This window comes from Aethalodelphis obliquidens, unplaced genomic scaffold (assembly GCF_003676395.1).
Source record: "Aethalodelphis obliquidens isolate GAN/ISIS:26980383/991018 unplaced genomic scaffold, ASM367639v1 scaffold42, whole genome shotgun sequence".
Taxonomy (NCBI): domain Eukaryota; kingdom Metazoa; phylum Chordata; class Mammalia; order Artiodactyla; family Delphinidae; genus Aethalodelphis; species Aethalodelphis obliquidens.
Genome location: NW_020837986.1, coordinates 15,610,373 through 15,636,581, shown reverse-complemented (window position 1 = coordinate 15,636,581; position 26,209 = coordinate 15,610,373). Strand labels below are relative to the sequence as shown.

Below are 26,209 nucleotides of genomic sequence, written 5' to 3'. Positions count from 1 at the left end.
CAGAATAAGAAACACACAATCAGAACAGGTCTATATCTATTAAAGAAATCAATAGTAAATCAAAGAATCAATAGTGAATAACCTTTCAAAACAGAAAACACTGTGCCCAGATGAGTTCAGTGGTGAATTCTACCAAGCATTTAAGGAAGAAATGACATCAATTCTCTACAATCTCTTCCAGAAGACGGAAGTAGAGGGAATACTTCCTAAACCATTTCATGAGGGCAGCATAACTCTAATACCAAAACCAGACAAAGACATTACAGGAAAAGGAAATTACATACCGATATCGCTCATGAACATTGATGCAAAAATCCTCAACAAAATATTAGCAAATTTAATCCAACAATGTATAAAAAGAATTCTATACCTCGATCAAGTGGGATTTATTCAGATATACAAGGTTGCCTCAAAATTCAAAAATCAATTAATGTAACCTATTACATCAATAAGCTAAAGAAGAAAAGTCACATGATCATATCAGTAGATGCAGAAAAAGCATTTGACAAAATCCAATACCTATTCATGATTAAAATTCTCAGCAAACTAGGAATAGCTGAGGAATTTCCTCAACTTGACAAAGAACATCTACAAAAAACTGATAGCTAACAACATACTTAACAGTGAGAAACTCAAAGCTTTCCCACTAAGAACAGGAAAAAGGCAAGGATGTCTCCCTCACCACTCCTTTTCAACACTGGACTGGAAGTCCCAGCTAAGGCAAAAAGACAAAAAAGGAAATAAAATGTATACATATTTGGAAGGAAGAAATAAAACTGTCTTTGTTCACAGATGACATGATTATCTATGTAGAAAATCTGAAAGAATCAATAATAAAAAACTCCTGGAAGTAATCATACTAATTACTAATTATAGCAAAGTCACAGGATATAAAGTTAATTTACAAAATTCAATCACTTTTTAAAATATACCAGCACTAAACAAGTGGAATTTGAAATTTAAAATACCATTTATATTAGCACCCCCACAGTGAACAACTCAGGCATTAATCTAACAAAATATGTAGAAGATATGTATATACATGAGAAAAACTATAAAAAACTCTGATGAAAGAAATAAAAAAGTAACTAAATTAACGCAGAGATATTCCATGTTCATGGATAGGAAGACTTGATATTGTCAAGATGTCAGTTCTTCCCAACTTGATCTATAGTCAAGGCAATTCCATCAAAATCCCAGAAAGTTATTTAATGGATATCAACAAATTGATTCTAAACTGATTTATGAAAAGAGGCAAAAGACCCAGAAGAGCCAACAAGCCAACACAATATTAAAGGAAAAGAACATCAGAGGATTAACACTCCCTGACTTTGACTTACTATAAAACTACAGTAATCAAAAGAGTGTAGTATTGATGAAAGAATAGACAAATCAGTGGAACAAAATAGAGCCCAGAAGTAGATCCACACAAATATAGTCAACTGATCTTTGATAAAGGAGCAATGGAGAAAAGATTGTCCTTTTAATAAGTGGTGCTGGAACAACTGGATATCCACACTAAAAAAAAGATTCTAGACACATATGTTATACCCTTTACAAAAATGAAATTAAAATGGATCATAAGCCTAAATGTAAAGTGTGAAACTATAAAACATCTAGACAATAACATAGGAGAAAACCTAGACAATATTGGGTATGATGATGACTGAATTTTTAGGTACAATACCAAAGGTATGATCCGTGAAATAAAAAATTGATAAATTGCACTTTATTAAAATTAAAAACTTCTGCTCTGTGAAAGAACTGTCAAGAGAATAAGCAGGTGAGCCACAAACTGGGAGAAAATATTTGCAAAAGACATATCTGATAAAAGACAATTATACAAAATATACAAAGAACTCTTAAAATTCAACAATAAGAAAATGAACAACATGATTAAAAAATGGGCAAAAGATCTATACAGACACCTCACCAAAGAAGATGAGATGCATATGAAAAGATGCTCACATCATACATCATTATGAAATTTCAAATTAAAACGAGATACAACCACATACCTATTAGAATTACAAGAATCCAAAACACTGACAACACAAAATGTTGGAGAGGATGTGGAGCAACAGGAACTCTCATTCATTGATGGTGGGAATGCAAAGTGTTACAGCCATTTTGGGATACTTTGACAGTTTCTTAGAAAACTAAACATATTCTTATCACACCATTAGCAATCATGCTGCTTAGTATTTACCTATATAAATTGAAAACATGTTCACAAAAAAACCTGTACATGGATGTTTATACCAGCTTTATTCATAATTGCCAACACTTGGAAGCAATTAAGGTATTCTTCAGTAGGTGAATGAATCAATCAACTGTGGTATATCCATATAAAGGAATACTATTCAGTGATAACAAAAAATGAGCTATCAAGCTATGAAAAAATCATGAAGAATCTTAAGTACTTATTTCTAAGTGAAAGACACCAATCTGAAAAGGCTACACACTGTATGATTTCAACTCTATGATATTTAGGGAAAGGCAAAACTTTGGCGACAGTAAAAGGATCAGTGGTTCCTAGGGGTTTGAGATGAGGGAGGGAGAAGTGAATAGGTGAAGAACAGGGAATTTTAGGGCAGTGAAACTATTCTGTATGATACTCTAATGATGGATACATGTCATACATTTGTCAAAACCCACAGAATGTACAATACGGAGTGAACCCTAATGTAGACTATGGACTTTAGTTAAGAATAACATGTACCAGTATTAGCTTGTCAACTGTAACAAATGTACCACACTAATGCAAGATGTTAATAATAGGGAAATATGGGAGGTGGTGAGGGGTATATGGGAACCCTCTGGACTTTCTGCTCATTTTTTCTGAAACCAAAACTGCTAAAAAAAAGCCTATTAATTTAAAAAATTATAAATTTTAATAAATTATTTATATTTAATAGCTATACAATTTGTCTTAGTAATTCCATTTTTGTGAATGTATTCTAACAAAACAGTCCAAAATCTAGATCAAAAAAGGGGAATTTTTTTCACCAAGATGTTTACTTTAGTGCTTTTTAGAAATAGCAATAGCTGATAACTACCCAAAAGAAGGGAAAAGATGAAATAAATCACCATATATTTGTTTACAGATTATACATCCATTCAAATGATGTGAATGAAGAGCTTATAAAAATATTTAAATTACAATGTAATATGAAAGGAGCAGGGCACTAATGAGTGTTTGTGATATCATTAGAACTGTTTTTCTTTTTTCTTTTTTTGGCAGACTTTTACAAACTGCCAACAAACACATGAAAGAATGCTCAACATCATTAATCATTAGAGAAACGCAAATCAAATCTACAATGAGATATCATCTCACACCAGTCAGAATGGCCATCATCAAAAAATCTAGAAACAATAAGTGCTGGAGAAAAGGGAACACTCTTGCACTGCTGGTGGGAATGTGAATTGGTTCAGCCACTATGGAGAACAGTATGGAGGTTCCTTAAAAAACTACAAATAGAACTATCATATGACCCAGCAATCCCACTACTGGGCATATACCCTGAGAAAACCATAATTCAAAAAGGGTCATGTACCAAAATGTTCATTGCAGCTCTATTTACAATAGCCCGGAGATGGAAACAACCTAAATGCCCATCTTCAGATGAATGGATAAAGAAGATGTGGCACATATATACAATGGAATATTACTCAGCCATAAAAAGAAACGAAATTGAGCTGTTTGTAATGAGGTGGATAGACCTAGAGTCTGTCATACAGAGTGAAGTAAGTCAGAAAGAGAAAGACAAATACCAGATGCTAACACATATATATGGAATTTAAGAAAAAAAAATGTCATGAAGAACCTAGGGGTAAGACAGGAATAAAGGCACAGACCTACTAGAGAACGGACTTGAGGATATGGGGAGGGGGAAGGGTGAGCTGTGACAAAGCGAGAGAGAGAGGCATGGACATATATACACTACCAAATGTAAGGTAGATAGCTAGTGGGAAGCAGCCGCATAGCACAGGGAGATCAGCTCGGTGCTTTGTGACCGCTTGGAGGGGTGGGATAGGGAGGGTGGGAGGGAGGCAGACGCAAGAGGGAAGAGATATGGGAACATATGTATATGTATAACTGATTCACTTTGTTATAAAGCAGAAACTAACACACCATTGTAAAGCAATTATACCCCAAAAAAGATGTTAAAAAAAACCTAATTCATTGATTAATCAACTCCTTAATATTTGTTTGATAATTTCTGAGTGCTAGAAAATGCGTGCAAATTTTGCATTCTATTCCATAATAACTTCGTGTTAATATAAATAGTGCATTAATTTATATAACATGGAATGATACAGCACCATATATCCAAGACAATAGGAAGCCCAGTTTGAGAAGCATACACAGATATATTTTGATGTTCCTAATATCTTAAACATTATATAGAATGTGTATGTGTGTGTGTGTATTTACTGTGTCTATGTCTCTATCTGTGTGTATATTTGACTGAAAGCAAATTGATTATAGATTTTGGTGACCATACATAGAACCAAACATTTTAACAGATTCTTTTCTTTTGTTTAATTTTCCTTTTTTAATTAAAAAAAAGGAAATTTTACTGGACTTATATTCTGTAATATCTTTTATTTTAATAAAAATATAAAGACCCTATTTTGGAACCAAAAAAAATTATTTATTTTGCTGCACTGGATCTTAGTTGCGACACATGGGATCTTTGTTGCCACGTGCAGGATCTTTAATTGTGGCATGTGGAATCTTTAGTTGCAGCATGCGAACTCTTGGTTGTGGCATGTGGGATCTAGTTCCCTGACCAGGGCTCAAACCCGGGCCCCCTGCATTGGGAGCACAGAGTCTTAGTCACTGGACCACCAGGGAAGCCCCAGAACTGTTTTTCAAAAAGCAACAGGCATTAAAAATTTGGAAGGAAAACGTTAACAATTTGTAGGTGGGTGGCAGGATCATAGGTGATCTTTCCCTTCTGCTCTCTAAATCTTTAATGAATATGTATTATATTTTTTTTGAATTTTATTTTATTTTTTTATACAACAGGTTCTTATTAGTTGTCCATTTTATACATATTAGTGTATATATGTCAATCCCAATCTCGCAATTCATCACACCACAGCCCACACCCCCGTCACTTTCCCCACTTGGCGTCCATACGTTTGTTCTCTACATCTGTGTCTCTATTTCTGCCCTGCAAACTGGTTCATCTGTACCCTTTTTCTCAGTTCCACGTATATGGGTTAATATACGATATTTGTTTTTCTCTTTCTGACTTCACTCTGTGTGACAGTCCCTAGATCCATCCACATCTCTACAAATGACCCAATTTCGTTCCTTTTTATGGATAATATTCCATTGTATATATGTACCACATCTTCATTATCCAATCAGCAGTTGATGGGGATTTAAATTGCTTCCATGACCTGGCTATTGTAAATAGTGGTGCAAATGGACATTGGGGTGCATGTGTCTTTTTGAATTATGGTTTCATCTGGGTATATGCCCAGTAGTGGGATTGCTGGGTCATATGGTAATTCTATTTTTAGTTTTTTAAAGAACCTCCATACAGTTCTCCATAGTGGCTGCATCAATTTACATTCCCACCAACAGTGCAAGAGGATTGCCTTTCCCTACACCATCTCCAGCATTTGTTGTTTGTAGATTATCTGATGATGCCCATTCTAACTAGTGTGACGTGATAATCATTATAGTTTTGATTTGCATTTCTCTGATAATTAGTGATGTTGAGCAGCTTTTCATGTGCTTCTTGGCCATCTGTATGTCTTCTTTGGAGAAATGTCTATTTAGGTCTTCAGACCATATTTGGATTGGGTTGTTTGTTTTTTTAATATTCAGCTGCATGAGCTGTTTATATATTTTGGAGATTAGTCCTTTGTCCATTGATTCGTTTGCAAATATTTTCTCCCATTCTGAGAGTTGTCTTTTCGTCTTGTTTGTAGTTTCTGTTGCTTTGTAAAAGTTTTTAAGTTTCATTAGGTCCCATTTGTTTATTTTTGTTTTTATTTCCATTATCCTAGGAGGTGGATCAAAAAAGATTTTGCTGTGATTTATGTCAAAGAGTGTTCTTCCTATGTTTTCCTCTAAGGATTTATAGCGTCCAGTCTTATATTAGGTCTCTGATCAATTTTGAGTTTATTTTTGCGCATCATGTTAGGGAGTGTTCTAATATCATTCTTTTAAATGTAGCTGTCCAGTTTTCCCAGCACCACTATTGAAGAGACTGTCTTTTCTCCATTGTACTTCCTTGCCTCCTTTGTCACAGATTAGTTGACCATAGGTGTGTGGGTTTATCTCTGGGGTTTCTATCCTGTTCCATTGATCTATATTTCTGTTTTTGTGCCAGTACAATATCATCTTGATTACTGTAGCTTTGAAGCATAGTCTGAAGTCAGGGAATCTGATTCCTCCAGCTCCGAATTTTTCCCTCAGGACTGCTTTGGCAATGTGGGGTCTTTTGTGTCTCCGTAGAAATTTTAAGATTTTTTGTTTTAGTTCTGTAAAAAGTGCCATTGGTAATTTGATAGGGATTGCATTGAATCTGTAGATTGCTTTAGGTAGCATAGTCCTTTTCACAATATTGATTCTTACAATCCAAGAACATGGTATATCTCTCAATCTGTTTGTTTCATCTTTAATTTCTTTCATCAGTGTCTTATAGTTTTCTGCATACAGGTCTTTTGTCTCTCTAGGCAGGTTTATGCCTAGGTATTTTATTCTTTTTGTTGCATTGGTAAATGGGAGTGTTTCCTTAATTTATCTTTCAGATTTTTCATTATTAGTGTACAGGAATGCCAGAGATTTCTGTGCATTAATTTTGTATCCTGCAACTTTACCAAATTCATTGATTAGCTCTAGTAGTTTTCTGGTGGCATCTTTAGGATTCTCTATGTATAGTATCATGTCATTTGAAACAGGGACAGTTTTACTTCTTCTTTTCCAATTTGTATTCCTTTAATTTCATTTTCTTCTCTGGTTGCCATGGCTAGGACTACCAAAACTATTCTGAATAATAGTGGTGAGAGTGGGCATCCTTGTCTTGTTCCTCATCTTAGAGGAAATGCTTTCAGTTTTTCACCATTGAGAATGATGTTTCCTGTGGGTTTGTCATATATGGCCTTTATTATGTTGAGGTAGGTTCCCTCTATGCCCACTTTCTGGAGAGTTTTTATCATAAATGGGTGTTGAATTTTGTCAAAAGCTTTTTCTGCATGTGTTGAGATGATCATATGGTTTTTATTCTTCAATTTCTTAATATGGTGTATCACATTGATTGATTTGCGTATATTGAAGAATCCTTGCATTCCTGGGATAAACCCCACTTGATCATGGTGTATGATCCTTTCAATGTGTTGTTGGATTCTGTTTGCTAGTATTTTATTGAGGATTTTTGCATATATATTCATCAGTGATATTGGTCTGTAATTTTCTTTTTTTGTAGTATCTTTGTCTGGTTTTGGTATCAGGGTGATGGTGGCCTCATAGAATGAGTTTGGGAGTGTTCCCTCCTCTGCAATATTTTGGAAGAGTTTGAGAAGGTTGGGTGTTAGCTCTCTTCTAAATGATTGATAGAATTCACCTGTGAAGCCATCTGGTCCTGGACTTTTGCTTGTTGGAAGATTTTTACTCAGAGTTTCAATTTCCTTACTTGTGATTGGTCTGTTCATATTTTCTATTTCTTCCTGGTTCACTCTTGGAAGGTTATACCTGTCTAAGAATTTGTCCATTTCTTCCAGGTTTTCCATTTTATTGGCATAGTGTTGCTTGTAGTAGTCTCTTAGGATGATTTGTATTTCTGCAGTGTCTGTTGTAACTTCTCCATTTTCATTTCTAATTTTATTTATTTCAGTCCTCTGCCTCTTTTTCTTGATGAGTCTGGCTAATGGTTTATCAATTTTGTTTATCTTCTCAAAGAACCAACTTTTAGTTTTATTGATGTTTGCTTTTGTTTCCTTTGTTTCTATTTCATCTATTTCTGCTTTAATCTTTATGATTTCTTTCCTTCTACTAACTTTGGGTTTTGTTTGTTCTTCTTTCTCTAGTTCCTTTAGGTGTAAGGTTAGATTGTTTATTTGAGGTTTTTCTTGTTTCTTGAGGTAGGCTTGTATAGCTATAAACTTCCCTCCTAGAACTGCTTTTGCTGCATTCCATAGGTTTTGGATCGTCGTGTTTTCATTGTCATTTGTCTCTAGGTATTTTTTGATTTCTTCTTTGATTTCTTCAGTGATCTCTTGGTTATTTAGTAACGTATTGTTTAGCCTCCATGTGTTTGTGTTTTTTACCTTTTTCCCCTGTAACTGATTTCTCATCTCATAGCATTGTGGTCAGAAAAGATGTTTGGTATGATTTCAATATTCTTAAATTTACTGAGGCTTGATTTGTCACCCAAGATGTGATCTATCCTGGAGAATGTTCTGTGCGCACTTCAGAAGTAAGTGTAATCTGCTGTTTTTGGATGGAATGTCCTATAAATATCAACTAAATCTATGTGCTCTATTATATCATTTAAAGCTTGTGTTTCCTTATTTTCTGTTTGTATGATCTGTCCATTGGTGTAAGTGAAGTGTTAAAAGTCCCCCACTATTATTGTATAACTGTCGATTTCCTCTTTTATAGCTGTTAGCAGTTGCCTTATGTATTGAGGTGCCCCTATGTTGGGTGCATATATATTTATAATTGTTATATCTTTTTCTTGGATTGATCCCTTGATCATTATGTAGTGTCCTTCCTTGCCTCTTGTCACATTCTTTATTTTAAAGTCTATTTTATCTGGTATGGGTATTGTTACTCCAGCTTTCTTTTGATTTCATTTGCATGGAATATCTTTTTCCATCCCCTCACTTACAGTCTGTATATGTCCCAAGGTCTGAAGTGGGTCTCTTGTACACAGCATATATATGGGTCTTGTTTTTGTAACCATTCAGCGAGCCTGTGTCTTTTAGTTGGAGCATTTAATCCATTCACATTTAAGGTAATTATTGATATGTATGTTCCTATGACCATTTTCTTAATTGTTATGGGTTTGTTTTTGTAGGTCTTTTTCTTCTCTTGTGTTTCTCACTTGGAGAAGTTCCTTTAGCGTTTGTTGTAGAGCTGGTTTGGTGGTGCTGAATTCTCTTAGCTTTTGATTGTCTGTAAAGCTTTTGATTTCTCTGTCGAATCTGAATGAGATCCTTGTTGGGGACAGTAATCTTGGTTGTAGGTTCTTCCCTTTCATCACTTTAAATATATCATGTCACTCCCTTCTGGCTTGTAGAGTTTCTGGTGAGGATTCAGCTGTTCATCTCATGGGAGTTCCCTTGTATGTTACTTGTCATTTTTCCCTCATTTTCAACAATTTTTCTTTGTCTTTAATTTTTGCGAATTTGATTACTATGTGTCTTGGCATGTTTCTCCTGGGTTTTTCCTGCCTGGTACTCTCTGTGCTTCCTGGACTTGAGTGGCTATTTCCTTTCCCATGTTAGGGAAGTGTTTGACTATAATCTCTTCAAATATCTTTTTGGGTCCTTTCTCTCCCTTCTCCTTCTGGGACCCCTATAATGCAAATGTTGTTGCATTTAATGTTGCCTCAGAGGTCTCTTAGGCTGTCTTCATTTGTTTTCATTCTTTTTTCTTTATTCTGCTCCATGGCAGTGTACTCCACCAGTCTGTCTTCCAGGTCACTTATCCGTTCTTCTGCCTCAGTTATTCTGCTATTGTTTCCTTCTAGTGTATTTTTCATTTCAGTTATTGTATTGTTCATCTCTGTTTGTTTGTTCTTTAATTATTCTAGGTATTTGTTATTTAATTCTTCTAGGTCTTTGTTAAACTCTTCTTGCATCTTCTCGATCTTTGCCTCCATTCTTTTTCTGAGGTCCTGGATCATCTTCACTACCATTATTCTGAATTCTTTTTCTGGAAGGTTGCCTATCTCTACCTCATTGAGTTGTTTTTCTGGGGTTTTATCTTCTTCCTTCATCTGGTACATAGCCCTCTGCCTTTTCATCTTGTCTGTCTTTCTGTGAATGTGGTTTTTTTCCCACAGGCTGCAGGATTGTAGTTCTTCTTGCTTCTGCTGTCTGCCCTCTGGTGGATGAGGCTATCTAAGAGGCTTGTGCAAGTTTCCTGATGGGAGGGACTGGTGGTGGATAGAGCTGGGTGTTACTCTTGTGGGCAGAACTCAGTAAAACTTTAATCCGCTTGTCTGCTGATGGGTGGGGCTGGGCTCCTTCCCTGTTGGTTGTTTGGCCGGAGGCAACCCAACACAGGAGACTACCTGGCTCTTTGGTGGGGCTGATGGCGGACTCTGGGAGGGCTTACTCCAAGGAGTACTTCCCAGATGTTCTTCTGCCTGTGTCCTTGTCCTCACGGTGAGCCACAGCCATCCCCTGCCTCTGCAGGATACCCTCCAACACTAGCAGGTAGGTCTGGTTCAGTCTCCTATGGGGTCACTGCTCCTTTCCCTGCGTCCTGATGCGACCACTACTTTGTGTGTGCCCTCCAAGAGTGGAGTCTCTGTTTCCCCTAGTCCTGTCAAAATCCTGCAATCAAATCTCGCTAGCCTTCACCGTCTGATTCTCTAGGATTTCCTCCTCCCATTGCCGGACCCTCAGGTTGGAAAGTCTGATGTTGGGCTCAGAACCTTCACTTCAGTGAGTGGACTTCTGTGGTATAAGCGTTCTCCAGCTTGTGTGTCACCCACCCAGCAGTTACGGGATTTGATTTTATTGTGATTGCTCCCCTCCTACTGTCTCACTGTGGCTTCTCCTTTGTCTTTGGATGTGGGGTATGTTTTTTTGGTGAGTTTCAGTGTCTTCCTGTCTATGATTGTTCAGCAGTTAGTTGTGATTCACGTGCTCTCACAAGAAGGAATGAGCGCACGTCCATCTACTCTGCCATCTTGCTCCTGCTTTCCCCTACGTAGCTGTATTACTTTTAATATGAAAAAAACCAGGAGAAAGTGTATGTTAATTAACATTTCCTTGTGAAGTGTTATTTTGTGATTTAGACTGTGTGAAAAATAAGTGACAGAAAAGCAAAAAGTATGTGACACCTCCTTCACATACTTTCACATCCTGTCAAAACACACAAGGTTTCACTTAGCTGAAACTGGTTCAGAGGAACAATGTCTTTATTTAATCAAATCCTTCAGAATGTATGTGCTGGTGGGGCAGGGGAGAGAGAAAGACAGGGACAGAGGAAGAATATGGGAGGAAAGGGGAAGGGAGAGGACTGAGGGTGGTTGTGGGTTGTAGCTGATGCCTGCAGAATTCTTGGGACAGGGCCTGGCACATGTAGGCACTTAATAAACATCTCTTACTGGTCCATTCCTCTCACACCAAACACCTGGAGCCAGATGAGCTCTGAAATTTGTTGGATTTTAGAAAGGTAACACAGGGCATATTCCACATACTATGAAATGCTCCCAGCAGGTATTTATTCAGTGTGTGAATATTCATACTAAGTGGGATCACCTGAGCATTATATGTTTGCCACTAGATGATTGTGTACTTTTATTACTATCTTCATTATTCAGCCCCTCTGAACCTCAGTTTTCTCATCTGCAAATGCTCAGAAATATCCCTTTCTTTCCTGGGAATGAATGTAGGATGCCGTGAAGTCTGCCCCCAACCCCAACCCTCCTGGAAAAGGAGCTGGGCCAACCAGGTCCCACCCAGCTGTGGTGTTCTTATCCTCTTCTGGCCCCAGCTTCACTGCATGGGATTCGTGCAGGATCTCTGCCACCGGCTTGTGGGTGTAAAGTATGGTGACTTGGACCCACTGGACCCAGGATGTGAGGTTAGCCAAGCAAAGGACCAGCCTCAGGTCATGGCCCAGCACGGGCGGCTCCAGCACCTTGAACTTTCCAGTGATGCTGGGCTTATTGGCAGGCTCCAGGAGGTCTTCATGCCAGAGACCATGGCTGCCCACACTGTGGACCTGGGCCCTCCTTCCAGAGGCTTCCACTCTTAACAGCTTCTTCATGGTCTTGCTGTACATCTATCTCTCCTTCTGGGATCCTGCAGGGCATCGGACATCATGAGACAGGCATTCTCTCCTCTGCCACCTGTCCCAGGGCCAGCTCTTCTCATTTTCCCTTTTCTCTAGGTAAAACCACCACTCGATCCCCACTTTAACTTACCATGGCTGTCAGAGGTCTCAAATTGGAAGCTCAAGAGCCATATGCAGACCTCATCCATATGCATTGTGTTTGATTCTGGACTATTTAAATAAAATTTTAATCAGTTGCCAACAACTTCAGGTTAGTAAATTTCACATAACATTATAGATGTGTAGCCCCTCTGACAGCTGGATCTGAAGTCTCATATGATAATGATAGCTGACACTTTTGTAGACTTGCTATATGCCATACACACATATGTATATACACACACACACACACACATATATATATATATATATTTTTTTTTCCTAGGAGGAAGGTACTATATTATCATCCCCATTTTACAGATAAAGAACCCAAGGCACAGAGAAGTAAAGCAACTTGTAAGGGAGCTGGAATTTGAACCCAGGCAGTCTGGCTCCAACTTCCATGTTCTTAATCATGCTCCCTTCCCACTCTCTACATGGCAGTTATAGTCTAGAGCTGAGTAAGGGGTGCTCTCTCTGGAAGGGAGTGTACTTGCTTGTTCTCCATGGTCTCCACCTGTAATTCTCCCACTGGCCTGCTGCACTCATGGCTTGCCATCTGCAAGCTCCTGAAGACATGTGAATTTAGGAACCCTGATCATCCACTTACCCTGTTGCTAGCACAGACTTCTCTCTCTCTTTTTTGATCTCCAAATCAATACACAACCTGACAACCCCCACCTCACCCCCAGGATGTGCCACAGGTGCCTCCAACCCAACCAAGCATGCCATCTTCTGCCTGGCAGTATTCCCCATTTCAGCAAACAGCTCCATCATTCACCCAATATACAAACTGGAAACTGGATGTGTCCTTGACTCTTCCCTCATCTTTACCGCTCACAGCTGATGAGACAGCAAGTTCTGCCAGCATCCTCATTGATCTCTGGAATCTTCCCCCTTCTCCCATCATTCTTTTCCCCTCATACCACTGTACAAAACGTCTCACCATCAGATCAATTTGCCACCAGGTGACTGTGGACTTTTTCTTACTATTATCATTACCCAGTCCGTCCCAGTCTCAGCTTCCCATCTATGAAGTGAGGACAAGAGGTGCAAAGGCTAGGCCCCAAGCACAGTGCTCAAGAATGCCCCTCCCTTCCTGAGGACATGGGCTGTATGCCCACTCTAGTCCTTTTTCCACCCTGATCCTTCCAAGATCCAACTCTGATAGTTCTGATTCCCTCCTTGAACCCTGTGCTGTGCTGCTTCTCAAACGTTCTCCCAAGTACCTCTCTACTGTGTGACCTGGGCTTGAAGGGACACATGTGGACCTAAAGGTTCTTTAACATATCATGTTTTATTATTAAAATGTATGTGAATTGTTCATTCTATTCCATAATGTACTCATAATATATTTTTACTAAGAAAATGTTTCATTTCCCTGCCAAAACTTCTAAAGCCAGTTTCTCAGGGAGGGCTTCTCTGGCCACCTGATTTTTTAAAACAGCTTTATTCAGATATACGATAATTCCATAACAAGCAATCCACCAGTTTAAAGGTTACAAGCCAGTGTTTTTTAGTACATTCATAGAGTCGTGCACTCATCACCACAATCTAATTTCAGAACAATTTCTGTCACCCCAAAGAAACTCTGTAACCATTAGCAGTCACTTCCTGTTCCTCCCTGCCCCACCCATAGCCCTAGGCAACTGTTAATTTAATTTCTAACTTGCCTATTCTGGGCATTTCATATAAAGAGAATCATACAATGTGTGGTCCTTTGCGACTGGCTTTTTTTTCACTTAACATAATATTTTTAGGGTTCATTCATGTTGTAGCCTACATCAGTACTTGATTCCTTTTTATTGCTAAATAATACTCCATTGTATGGACAGACCACATTTTATTTATCCACTGACAGATGTTAGGGTTGTTTCCACTCTAGCTATTTTGAATAATGTTGCTATGAAGGTTCATGTACAAGTTTTTGGGTGGATTTTTTTTTTCATTTCTTTTGGGTGTATACCTAGAAGTGCATCTGCTAGGTTGTTATGTTAACTCTGTGTTTAATATTGTGAGGAAGTGTCAAAGTGCTTGCACCATTTTACATTCCCACCAGCAATGTACGAGTGTTCCAATTGCTCCACAATCTCACCAACTCTTATTGTCTGTCTTTTTGCTTATAGCAGTTCTAGTGGATATGAAGTGGTATGTTGTTGTGGTTTTGATTTGCATTTCCCTGATGATTAATGATGCTAAGCACCTTTTCATGTTTATTGGTCATTTGTATATTGTCCTGGGAGAAAGGTCTTTCAAATCCTTTGCCCATTTAAAAATTGGGTTATTTATCTATTTATTACTGAGCTATAAGAATTATTTGTATATTATGGATACAAGTCCCTTATTAGATACATGATTTGCAAATATTTTCTGTTCTGTGGGCTTTTCTTCTTTCTTGATGGTGTCATTTGTAGTACAAGTTTTTAATTTTGATGAAGTCCGATTTATCAATTTTTTCTTCTGTCATTTATGCTCTTGATGTCATATCCAAAAACGTTCTGTTTAACTCAAGCTCATGAAGATTAACTCCTGTTTTCTTCTAAAAGCTTGTAATTTTAGCTCTTCGATATAGGTCAATGATCCATTTGAGTTAATTTTTGTGTACTGTGTGAATGTAGGAGGCCCATTTTATTCTGTGCATGGGGATAATTAGTGGTCCCAGCACCATCTGTTGAAAAGACTGTTCTCATTCTTTCCCCACTGAATTGTCTTGGCACTCTTGTCAAAATCAATTAAACATAATTTTAAGAGTTTATTTCTGGATTCTATTTCATTGATCTATATGTCCATTCTTATGCCAGTATCACACTATCTGGGTTATTGTATATTTATAGTAAGTTTTGAATTTGGGAAGTTTGAGCCCTCCAACTTTGTTCTTCTTTTCCAAGATTGTTTTGGCTATTCTGGTTCCCTTGAATTTCCAAGTGAATTTTAGGAACAGCTTGTCAATTTTGGAAAAAACTTAGCTGGAACTTTGATAGAGGTTTCATGGATTCTGTAGGTCAATTTTGGGGCATTGCCACCTTAAAAAAATAAAGTCTTTCAATCCATGAAAATGGGATGTCTTTCCATTTACTGAAGTCTTTAATTTCTTTCAACAATGTTTTGTAGTTTTCAGTGTACTAGACTTGCTCTTTTTTTTGTTAAATTTATTGTTAAGTATTTTATTATTTTTGATGCTATTGTAAATGGATTTGTTTTCTTAATTTTATTTTCAGATTATACATTGCTAGTGTCCTGAAATACAATTAATTTTTAAAAATTGATCTTGTGTTCTACAATTTTTCTGAACTCATTTATTGGCTCTAATAACTTTTAGTGGATTCCTTAGGATTTTATATATACAAGATCATATCATGTGCAAATAGAGATAGTTTTACCTCTTCCTTGCAAATCTGGAAATTCTTCTATTTCTTTACTTTCCCTCCCACCTTACCCTCCTACCTTCCTTCCTTTTCTTTCTTTTACTTTATTTTTTCTTCTTTCTTTTTATTTTTTAAAAAATTATGGTAAAATATACATAATATAAAATTTACCATCTTAACCATTTTTAAGTGTGCACTTCAGTGGCATTAGGTACATTCCTATTGTTGTGCTATCTTCACCATCATCCATTTCCAGAACTCTTTTCATCTTGCAAAACTGAAACTCCGTGTTCATTAAACAATAACTTCCCATCCCTCCTCTCCCAGCCACTGGCATCCACCATTCTACTTCTTGTCTTTAAGAATTTCACTACTCTAGATACCTCATACAAGTGGAATTGTATGGCATTTGTCCATGTGGGACTGGCTTATTTCATTAGCATCATGCCTTCAAGGCTTCATCCATTTGTAGCATGTGTTAGAATTTCCTTCCTTTTTAAGGTTGAATAATATTCCGTTGTATGTATATACCGCGTTTTGTTTATTCATTCATCTCTTGATGGACACTTGGGTTGCTTCCATGTTTTTTTAGCTATTGTGAATAATGCTGCTATGAACATGGGTGTAATATCTCTTCAAGTCCCTGTTTTCAGTTATTTTGGATATATATTCAGAAGTGGAATTGCTGGATTATCTGATAATTATATTTTTAATATTATGAAGAACTTCAATACTGTTTTCCACAGTGGCTGCACCATATAAAAATCCCAGCAACAGTGCACGTGTTCTAATTTCTCCACATCCTTATCAACACTTGTGCTTTTCTTACTTTCTTCTTCCCTCTCCTCCTCCATCCCTTTATTCCTTTCTTCTTTCCTTCCTTCCTGACTTCTTTCCTTCTGTGATAGTAGCCACCCTAATTGTTATGAGGTGGTATCTCATTGTGGTTTTCATTTTCATTTCCATAATGATCAGTGATGTGAGCATATTTTCATGTGCTTATTGGCCATTTGTATACCCTCTTTGGAGAAATGTCTATTCAATCCTTTGCCCATTTTATTTTTTTTGCGCTGTCGAGTGTTTAGAGTTGTCTATATATTCTGGATATTAACCTCTTTTCAGATACATGACTTGAAAATATTTCCTCCTATTCTACAGGTTTCCTCTGTTGATAATGTCACAAAAGTTTGATGAGGTCCAATTTGTCTTTCTTTTTTTACCTTTGCCTTTGGTATCATGTCCAAGAAATCACTGCCAAATTCAATGTCATGAAGTTTTCTCCTATGTTTCCTGTTAAGAGTTTTATAGTTTTAGGTCTTACATTTAGGTCTTTGATCCACTTTGAGTTAATTTTTGTGTATGGTGTAAGGTAAGGGTCCAAATTCATTCTTTTACATGTTGATATCCAGTTTTCCCAACACTGTTGAAAAGATCTCTATTTTTTTCTTGACTAATTTCCTTGGCTAATACTTCCATCACAATGTTGAACAAAATGGCAATGGTGTACAACATTGTATTTTCCTCATCTTAGGGGGAAAGCATTCAATCTTTTACCATTAGATATGATGTTAACCTGTAGAAGACTTTTATCAGGCTAAGTTCACTTCTATCCTTAATTTGTTGAGAACTTTTTATCATGAAGGTGTGTTGGATTTTGTTAAATATTTTTCTGCATCTATTGAGATGATCACGTGGTTTTTGTCCAGTTTTTCTATTGATATGGTATATTACATTAATTAGTTTTCAATGTTAAACCCATCTTGCATTCCTGTAATAAACCCTTGGTCATGGCATATAATCTTTTTTATGTGTTGTTGGATTCACTTTGCTAGTATTTTTGTTGACAATTTTTGCTTCTATGTTCATAAGGGATATTGATCTCTAGTTTTCTTTTCTTGTGATGTCATTATCTGGTTTTGCTATCAGGATAATACTAACCTCATAGAAAGAATTGGGAAATGTTCCCTCCTATTTTTTTGGGAGGAGTTTGTGAAGAATTGGTATTAATTCTTCTTTTAATGTTTGGTAGAATTCACCAGTGACATCATATGGGCCTGGTCTTTTCTTTGTGGGAAGTTTTAAATTACTACTCCAATCTCTTTACTTATTATAAATCTATTCAGATTTTCTAATTCTTCCTGAGGCAGTTTTGGTAATTCTTAGAGGAATTTGTCCATTTTATCTAAAATTATCTAATATGTTGGTAAATAGTTGTTCATTCTGTCTCCTAATGAACTGTTTTATTCACAACTCTTCTGACACAAAATGTGTGGGAGTTTTCCACACCAACCAACTCTCCAACTCTCTGGTCACCACCTGGCTGTCCTGCATTTGAATTCAATCCAGACTCTAACTACCTGGAGTTAGTGTCAGATTCCACAGATTTAAAGGCTCAGTCCAAGACTGCCCGCAATTTAGATACCAGTCACAAGTATTGGGTGCCCAAGTTACCTACACTTCTGTTTGACTTGGTTACAAATTGGGGGTTACCATGACTGTGACGGCCCCAGGTTCAGTAATTTGCTAGAGCAGTTCACAGAACAGAAAAACAGTTTAGTTACTATTACCAATTTATATTAAAGGATATAACTTAGGAATAGGCAAATAGAAGAGATAAACAGAAGAAACATAGGGCAAGGTAGAAGGAGCGGGGAGGTAGCATGGAGCTTCCATGCCCTTTTTGGGAGGGTAACCCTCTTAGTTCCTGGATGTGTTCACCAACCTGGTAGCTCTCTGTACCCTGTGTTTAGGGGTTTTTATGACAGTTTAATTATATAGGCATGATTGATTAAATTATTGGCCATTGGCATTTAACTCAATCTCCTGTCCCTTTCCCATCCCCAGAGGTTCAGGTGAAGTGTAAAGTTCTAATCTTCTAAGCATGGTTTTGGCCTTTTTGGTAACCAGCCCCATCCTGAGCTACCTGGGGACCCCCAGCCACCTGTCATCTCATTTCCATACAAAAGACACTCTTATCACTCCAGAGATTTCAAGGGTTTTTAAGAGCCATGTCCAGGAACTGGGGACAAAGACCAATTAGTTATTTTTTTTACCACACCCCTTATAATTTTTTTGTAAGTTTAGTAGTGATGTCCTCTCTGACTTTAGTTATATGAGTCTTCTCTCTGTCTAGCTAAAGATTTGTCAGTTTTGTTGATCTTTAAAAAAAATCAACTTTTGGTTTTATTGATTTTCTTCATTGTTTTTTATTTATTTCTCCTCTAATCTTTCTTATTTCCTCTTTCTGCTTTCTTTGGGTTTTCTTTGCTCTACTTTTTCTAGTTTCTACTTTTTCTAGTTTCTTAAGGTGGAAGGTTAGGTTATTTACTTGAGATCGCTCTTCTTTAATATAGGTATTTACAGCTATAAAGTTCCCTCTAGGTACTGCTTTATCTCGCCTCATAAATTTTGGCATGTTGTGTTTTCATTTACTTTCATCTCAAAATATTTTCTAATTTCACTTGTGATTTCTTCTTTGACCCACTGATTATTTAGGTGTATGTATTGCTTCATTTCCACATATTTGTGCATTCCCCAAATTCCTTTCTGATTTTGATTTCTAATCTTATTCCATTGTGATCAGAGAATATAGTTTGTATGATTTCAATCCTTTAAAATTTCTGAGGTTTGTTTTATGGATGAGCATATGGTCAATTCTGGATTATGTTCTATTTGGACTTGCCAGGAATGTGTATTCTGCTGCTACTGGGTGGGCCTTCTATAGATATCTGTTAGTGATCACCTGATTTTAATGACAAATGTTCACTTCCTCCCAATCTGTTCCTAAAATCCTTCTCTGCTTTATTTTCCACCAGAATACTTATCACCATCTGAGATACTATTTATTTTACTTTTTCCTAACTTCTAACTGCCCCACTAGAATGTTAGCCCCTTTAAGGCAAGGGTCATACATGTTTTGTTCTCTGGGCACCTGGCACACAGCAGATGTTCAATAAATATATATCAATACAGAGAAATGTGAAAATGTGCCTCATGTATCTCATAACATAAGCCAGTCTTACAATCAATAAAGCAAGGCCCTCCGACATATGGATCACAGTCCTTAGGCATTCAAAGCCCATTATGTGCTATCAGCCTGCATTCATTCATTCATACGAATCCATATTGAGCATCACTATGTGGCAGATGCTGAAACAGGAGCTGGAGATACAGCAGAAGACAAAATAGTCAGGTTTCCAGCCATACCAGAACTCACAGTCTAGTTGGTGGGGAAAGAATAAAGATTAAAGCAAATATCAGATTGTGATATGTACTTAGAAGGAAGCCAGTAGGGTCCTGAGACCCCTGGTCAGGCAGACTTGGGATGAAGTCAGCAGGACCTTCCCAGGCAGAGAAAGCATCCTGTGCAAAGTCCTTTAGGTATAAAAGAGCCTCCAATGACCCTTTCACACTTGCTATTGCCTGAACAAGCTGTGCCTTCCCCCATGCTGTTCCCTTGGCCATTTTGTACTTTGGCAGGCGGACAGCAACACGCTGTGCTGTGATTGTCTGCTTTCCTGTTCATCTTGCCCACTCTCCTACCTGACACTTGGGGGACCCACTAAATGCAAGAAGGAAGGGCACAGCAGAAAAGTGTAGAAAGAGACAGACAGCAGAGTAACAGAGAGGGAGAGAGAGGGTGGAAGGGGAGTTCCCTGGGGTCTGGTCACTGAGTCTCTGTGGATCAGCCTCTGAGCTCCAGCCCCACAGCCACTGGATGTGCTGGCTGGCCAGGCCCTGATCAACAGGTGCATGGTCTTCCCCGCTCACAGGCTGTAGTGGGCAGAATAGTGTCCCCCTAAATGGTATGTCCAAGTCCTAACCCCTGGTACCTGTGAATATAACCTTATTTGGAAATAGGGCCTTTGCAGATTAATTAAGTATCCTGGGATAAGATCACCCTGGATTTACGGTGGGACCTAAAGTCAATGATTGATGTCATTGTAAGAGAAAGGAAATGGAGATTTGAGACACATAGGAGGAAAGAAGGCCACGTGGAGGCAGAAATTGGAGTGATGCAGCCACAAGCCAAAGAATGCAGGGGCCATCATCAGCTGGAAGAATCAAGGAAAGATTCTCCCCTAGAGCCTTTGGAGGGAGTATGGCCCTGCTAAACCTTGATTTTGAACTTCTGGCCTCTAGAACTATGAGAGAATAACTTTCTGATGGTTTAAGCTGCTACATTTGTGGTAATTTGTTATGGAAGCCCTAAGAAGCTAACAGGCAGGGCCAGAGGCAGATGGCTGAACTGCCAACCTGGCTCCCCTGCAAACCCCTGGCACCAGCCTCTGACTAAAATCTTGCCTCTGTGTTTAGTGCCTCTGTCTGAAGGTTAGCGGGGGAAGCTGCCTTCCTCCACTCTACTCTGAAGCCTGTTGCAGAAAGCCCACCTGAATCTGAGGACGGCCAGTGCGTTTTTTGTACACAGTTTCCTTTGCTTGGAAGGCTGGTTCCTCTTTGCTCAGCATCCAGGCTGACTCAGTGGCAGGGGCAAAGCACATTGTCCCCAAGGACTCTGAATCTGCTCTATCATGTATCCTCCTTCAGTGGACGGAGCAAGCAGACAGGCCCTGCCATTTCATCCACAGAATGGGATGCCCATGGCTTGGATGAACAGCACTGCTTACAGTGAATCTGGAATCAAGATGCATAGGGTCCTCTCCTGGAATGCCTTCCCAACCCTTCATCTCCTGGCTAAATCTACTCCCTTCAGGATCCCTTCCCATGGATGTTCTTCTTGCCCTTTCCTCCCTGGCTGGTTAGCAACCTGTCCTCTGGGCTTCCTCAGCCTTCTGGCCTCCCCAACACAGTACAGCTGATCACCCTGTACTGTCCTGATGCTGTCCGCTCACCAGATGGTGAATCCTCTGGGCACTTCTCTTTCTCCCCTGCCTCTAAATCATGCCTGACACTTAGGGGTGCTTTATTTCTTGAGCACATAAAAGAACCTGGCATGGTACATGGCACATTGTGGGCACTCATGGAAGAGAGGAGCAGTCTAGCAGAGTAGAGAGGCAGAGGCTCTGAGATTACACAGAGGCTCTGGTTAGCACTCCAGCTCTTCTAGGTTTTGGAAACTTGGGGAAGTTACTTAACCTTCCTATGCTTCAACTTGCTTATGTAAGATGGGGTTTTTATGAATATTAAATGAAATAATGTGCAGACATTGCTTATCACCATGCTTAACAATATTTAGATGCTATTATTATTATTAACCTAGATGTAAAATCACTTGCCCCACAGTGGGCAATCAACAGTAGATAATATTATAATTAGATAGCGCAGCCAAGTGTAAAGGAATAGCATGGGCTCCGGAGCCAGACTCGCTACTCACTGGCTGTGTCCCTTCACTGAGTCCACTTCCCTCTGTGCACCTCTGCTTTTTCCTCTATCAAATAAATGTTATACCAGCATCTACCTTACAAGCTTGTGGGAACTGCTTTGGAGGCATTTGTTAAATAATAGAATTAAATAACATGTGAATATGGCCAGCCCACAGTGGGACTCAGCAGTGGTGACTACTGTTATTCGCATCTTGTAACAGGATGTTGATTTCTCATGTGGCCATGGCTAAAGCTTAGGATAAGAGACCCCAAAGACCCCGTATTCTAAGTTTTAGAAACTCCCAGCAGATGGGACCAGGCATCAACCTGAAGGACTTATGAGAGAAGTAGTAGTTTGGAAGAGGCCTTACCACCTACCGTCCCTCACTGCCCACCCTGAGACAGTGAAGAAGAGAAGGTCATCAACATCAAGGGCCATGTTCCTAGAGAAGGAACTGGGGGAACGTGTGTGTGTGTGTTGGGGGGTGTTTAAAAGAATCAATGTTAAAGTTTAGGGGTGCCTACAGGAAGGAGCTGGCCGGTAAAGACTGGCAGAGTGCCTACAGGAAGGGGAAGCTGGCATTTCATCCTTGTGGGAGGTCTGCTTATTGAGCCGTGTGTTCCCTGAGCACAGAGGAGAGAACTGAAGGGAGATGGCAGGTGGGTAACAGCCCATCAAGAACTCTCCCCACCAGGTTTGGAGGTGGTCACAGCATCTAGATGAGTGTGGGGGCCACAGCCTTGCAAACCCCCTCCAGAATCTGGGGACAAAAACTTCCATGCATCAGAGGGAAGCTGTGTGACTGCCAGTGGGGTGGGAGGGGCTCCACTGCAAGAGGGGGCAATGTCTCAAGAAATCAGCAGTGCCTGGGGACAGCACAGGAGTGAGTCCCAAGGCAGCAGGCTGTAACGGAGCCACCACCTGTCCTCCCTGAGCTACGGAGTAAGTAGGGCAGCAGCACCCGCCTGCCTTAGGGCACTGAATCCTCGCTCCCTGAAGTCAAAGGCATTTCCATTCTTCTGTCCTCCTCCTTCTTGGCCTAACACACCAGAAGACTTAGACCGGTGTTCTCAACATTGGCTGCACGTTGGAATCGCCTGGGGAGCTTTTATAAGTCCTGATGGCTGGGCCACACCCTCTAGAGACTGCAATTCACTTAGGGTGCAGTCAGGGCTGCTGTGGTAGATTAAAATGGCCATAATACTTTCTTTGCAACTCTTCCTATTAAGATGTAGAGTGTGCTTCCTGCCCCTTCAATCTGGGGTGGTGTTTGTTGCTTGACCAACAGAATGTGGCAAAGGTGACATAGTAAGTTCTGAGTGAGGCCTTGAGAGACCTTGCAGCTTTCATTCTGACCTGCTGAGCACGTTGCTGCCATGTGGACAAGCTGGGGCTAGCTACTGGAGCATGAGAGGCTCCAGTAGCCAGCCCAGCAGTCCCATCTGAGGCCCCAGATAAATTTGAGATACCAGCAGACACCACGTGCGAACCATTGCAGCTGAGCACAGCCCACACAGCTGACCCACAGAATCCTGAGCAAAAAGTAATTGTTGTTCAATCTGTGCCCCAGGTGACTCCAGTGCATTGCAAACCACCACCCTAGAGGGTAAACTGCAGGGGCTGGAGGAAGCCAGAGCTGGTGCCCCTCGATTACAGCAAACTTCTGGGGTCACCGCTCCAGTTCGTGCTCAGAGGAGGGGAGGAGACTAGCTCTGATTGAAGTTTGAACTTGAAGTCTTGATTACCCAAATAACATTCCTTTAACAAGCAGGAGTAGCTGAAAGTGTGTGATCAGATCACAGCACTGCTAAGGGACCTGTTATTTAGGGGGAGGGGAAAAGGGTGACTTTTTATAGCTAGAGGCAGTGACCAGAAAAAATACATGTTTTGTTTTTGTACCCCCGACAAGTACAGGCTCTTCAGTAAACCAGTGACCATTAATTAGTGACCATGGCTTAGCTGCTATATTATTATTATTTTGTGTGGGGCCTATTGTTGTGTATCCTAGGTGTTCAATAAATAATACCTGCTACTAACATCACTATTATTAGTAATTATTGTTATCACATGTGAGCATACCTGATACAGTACCTGGAACATATATGTTAAAGGAAATGTAGCTATTGATATTGTTAGATGTGGAAAATCTACTTGCAAACAGAGGAAGCTGTTAATATAAGCTAAAAGTACTTGGCTCAATCTCAGAGGCAGTACTGAAGGAGGCTATCACCACCACATCACATGGGAAAGGGCCTGGCGCCGGGGCGGCCCGTGGTTGTCCCTCTGCAGCAGCCGGGTCACTGGGAGGCTGATGGAGGCCGCTATACGCCCTTACCTTCCGGATACTTGTAGAGGCTGGTGATGTCCACGTGGGAGTCGCTGCCCACTGCCTTGGTGCTGAGGCACCTCCCGATCTTCTTAGTACTTAGTGTCTGAGGACACACGCTCCCGGCTTCATTCTCATTCCAGAGCCAGGTGATGTAGTCCACGTTGACCTCCGCAAACACAGAAGGACTGTCGTGGGCCAAGTGCGCGTCGCCCTTGCGGATGGCGGTGACCGAAGCCGGGCCGCACTGGAACACACCTGCGCAGGAGGGATGGGCGTGAGCAGCTCCAGGGGAGCAAAAGCGGGGGTCTGGGACCTGCCCCCCTAAGCCTGTACTTTCACTCTCCTCCCTGGGGGTGGCATCCAGAACCTGCCAACCATTGTAAGCGGGGCCCAGGTCCTGCCAGACAAACCAGCTCTCATTCCAGACATGGAAATTCCTCCCACAGAGAGAGGATGGGGCAGGGTGGCCTCCGGTGAGCAGAGAGGAGCCCTCGGAGAGGGAAAGTTCCTGTTGCCAGCTAGGCCCTGGGCCCTGCTCTGTGGCTGAATTTTTTTTTTTTTTTTGCGGGACGCGGGCCTCTCACTGTTGTGGCCTCTCCCGTTGCGGAGCACAGGCTCCGGACGCGCAGGCTCAGCGGCCATGGCTCACGGGCCCAGCCGCTCCGCGGCACGTGGGATCTTCCCGGACCGGGGCACGAGCCCGTGTCCCCTGCATCGGCAGGTGGACTCTCAACCACTGCGCCACCAGGGAAGCCCTGGCTGAATTTTTTGAACCGTTCATCTACTGTAATGATAGAGCACCTAGCATTCATATACCTACAGGCAGACTTTTTTAAATTGCACTTCACTTATTGCACTTTATAGATATTGCATTTTTTACAAATTGAGAGTTTATGGCAACCCTTCCTTAAGTAAGTCTATCTGCCCTGTTTTCCCAATAGCACTTGCTCACTTCATGTCTCTCTGTGTCACATTTTGGTAACTCTTGCAATATTTCAAACGTTTTCATTATTATTGTATTTATTATAGTGATCTGTGATGAGTGATCTTTGATGTTACTAGTACAACATGCTGAAGGCTCAAATGATAGTTAGCATTTAGCAATGAAGTATTTAAAAATTAAGGTATGTAGATTGTTTTTAGACATAATGCTATAGCACGCTTAATAGACTATAGTATAATATAAACATAACTTTTATATGCTCTTTTGGATTAAAAAATTCATGTGACTCACTTTACTGTGATATTTGCTTTATTGAAGTGGTCTGGAACTGAACTGGCACTATCTCCGAGGCCTGCCTGTATGTATAAATATACGTGTGTATATCTATATCTATATATCTATATCTATATATCTAGAACCTGTTGTTCAAGGTCCAGAAATACAACAGCAAATAAGACGGAAGATCCTTGTTCTCGTGCAGCTTACATTCTAACAAAGGAGACAGATAGGGAGACAGGTAAAAGTAAGTAAGCAGATAAATAAAACAATAAAGTAACAATAAATAAACAAATAAATAAAACAATAAAGTAATAATAAATGCTGTGAAGAAAGAGAGGAGCTTTAGTTAGGGAATAACTGCAGGAGATCTACTCTAGGTAAATGACATCTAAGATGAGACTTAAAGTGAAAAGAATTAGCCATAGGAAGAGTGAAGGGAATAGTGTTTCAGACAGAAGGAACAGCATGTGCAAAGGCTCTTGAGACAAGAAAAAACTTAGTGTGTTCAAGGAACAGAAAGTATATCTCTGGGCTACGGCAAGCACGGGGGTAGGTAGGTTTCATATTATGCAGAGTTCTGTAGGCCTTCGTTTAGGCTTTAAGTCTCTTATGTTAAAGATGAGAATATGAGATTAGGAAAAGTGACATCATTTGCACAAGGTCACACAGTAAGGAAGCAGCACAGAGAAACGCTTCTTGGCCTGGGTTGGCGTCTTTACTCTGACCTCCAAACTCTTCTTTGGGAAAATATTGTGAAAAGCATTTGGGGTTGAAAGGGAGAACATGGACAACCTGTATGGCGACAGAGATCCCCAAAACAAAAAGAA

The 26,209-nt window shown here is 39.8% G+C and overlaps 1 protein-coding gene across 1 annotated transcript in view; it reads right to left on the bottom strand.

Annotated features, from left to right (window-relative positions):
- TGM6 (transglutaminase 6) overlaps window positions 1-26,209 on the bottom strand; it is a 39,206-nt gene that overhangs the window by 5,532 nt on the left and 7,465 nt on the right. The window contains 2 exon segments of the mRNA XM_027078061.1: window positions 11,688-12,012; window positions 24,167-24,597. Of these exon segments, the coding sequence (XP_026933862.1) occupies window positions 11,688-12,012; window positions 24,167-24,597 (756 nt within the window).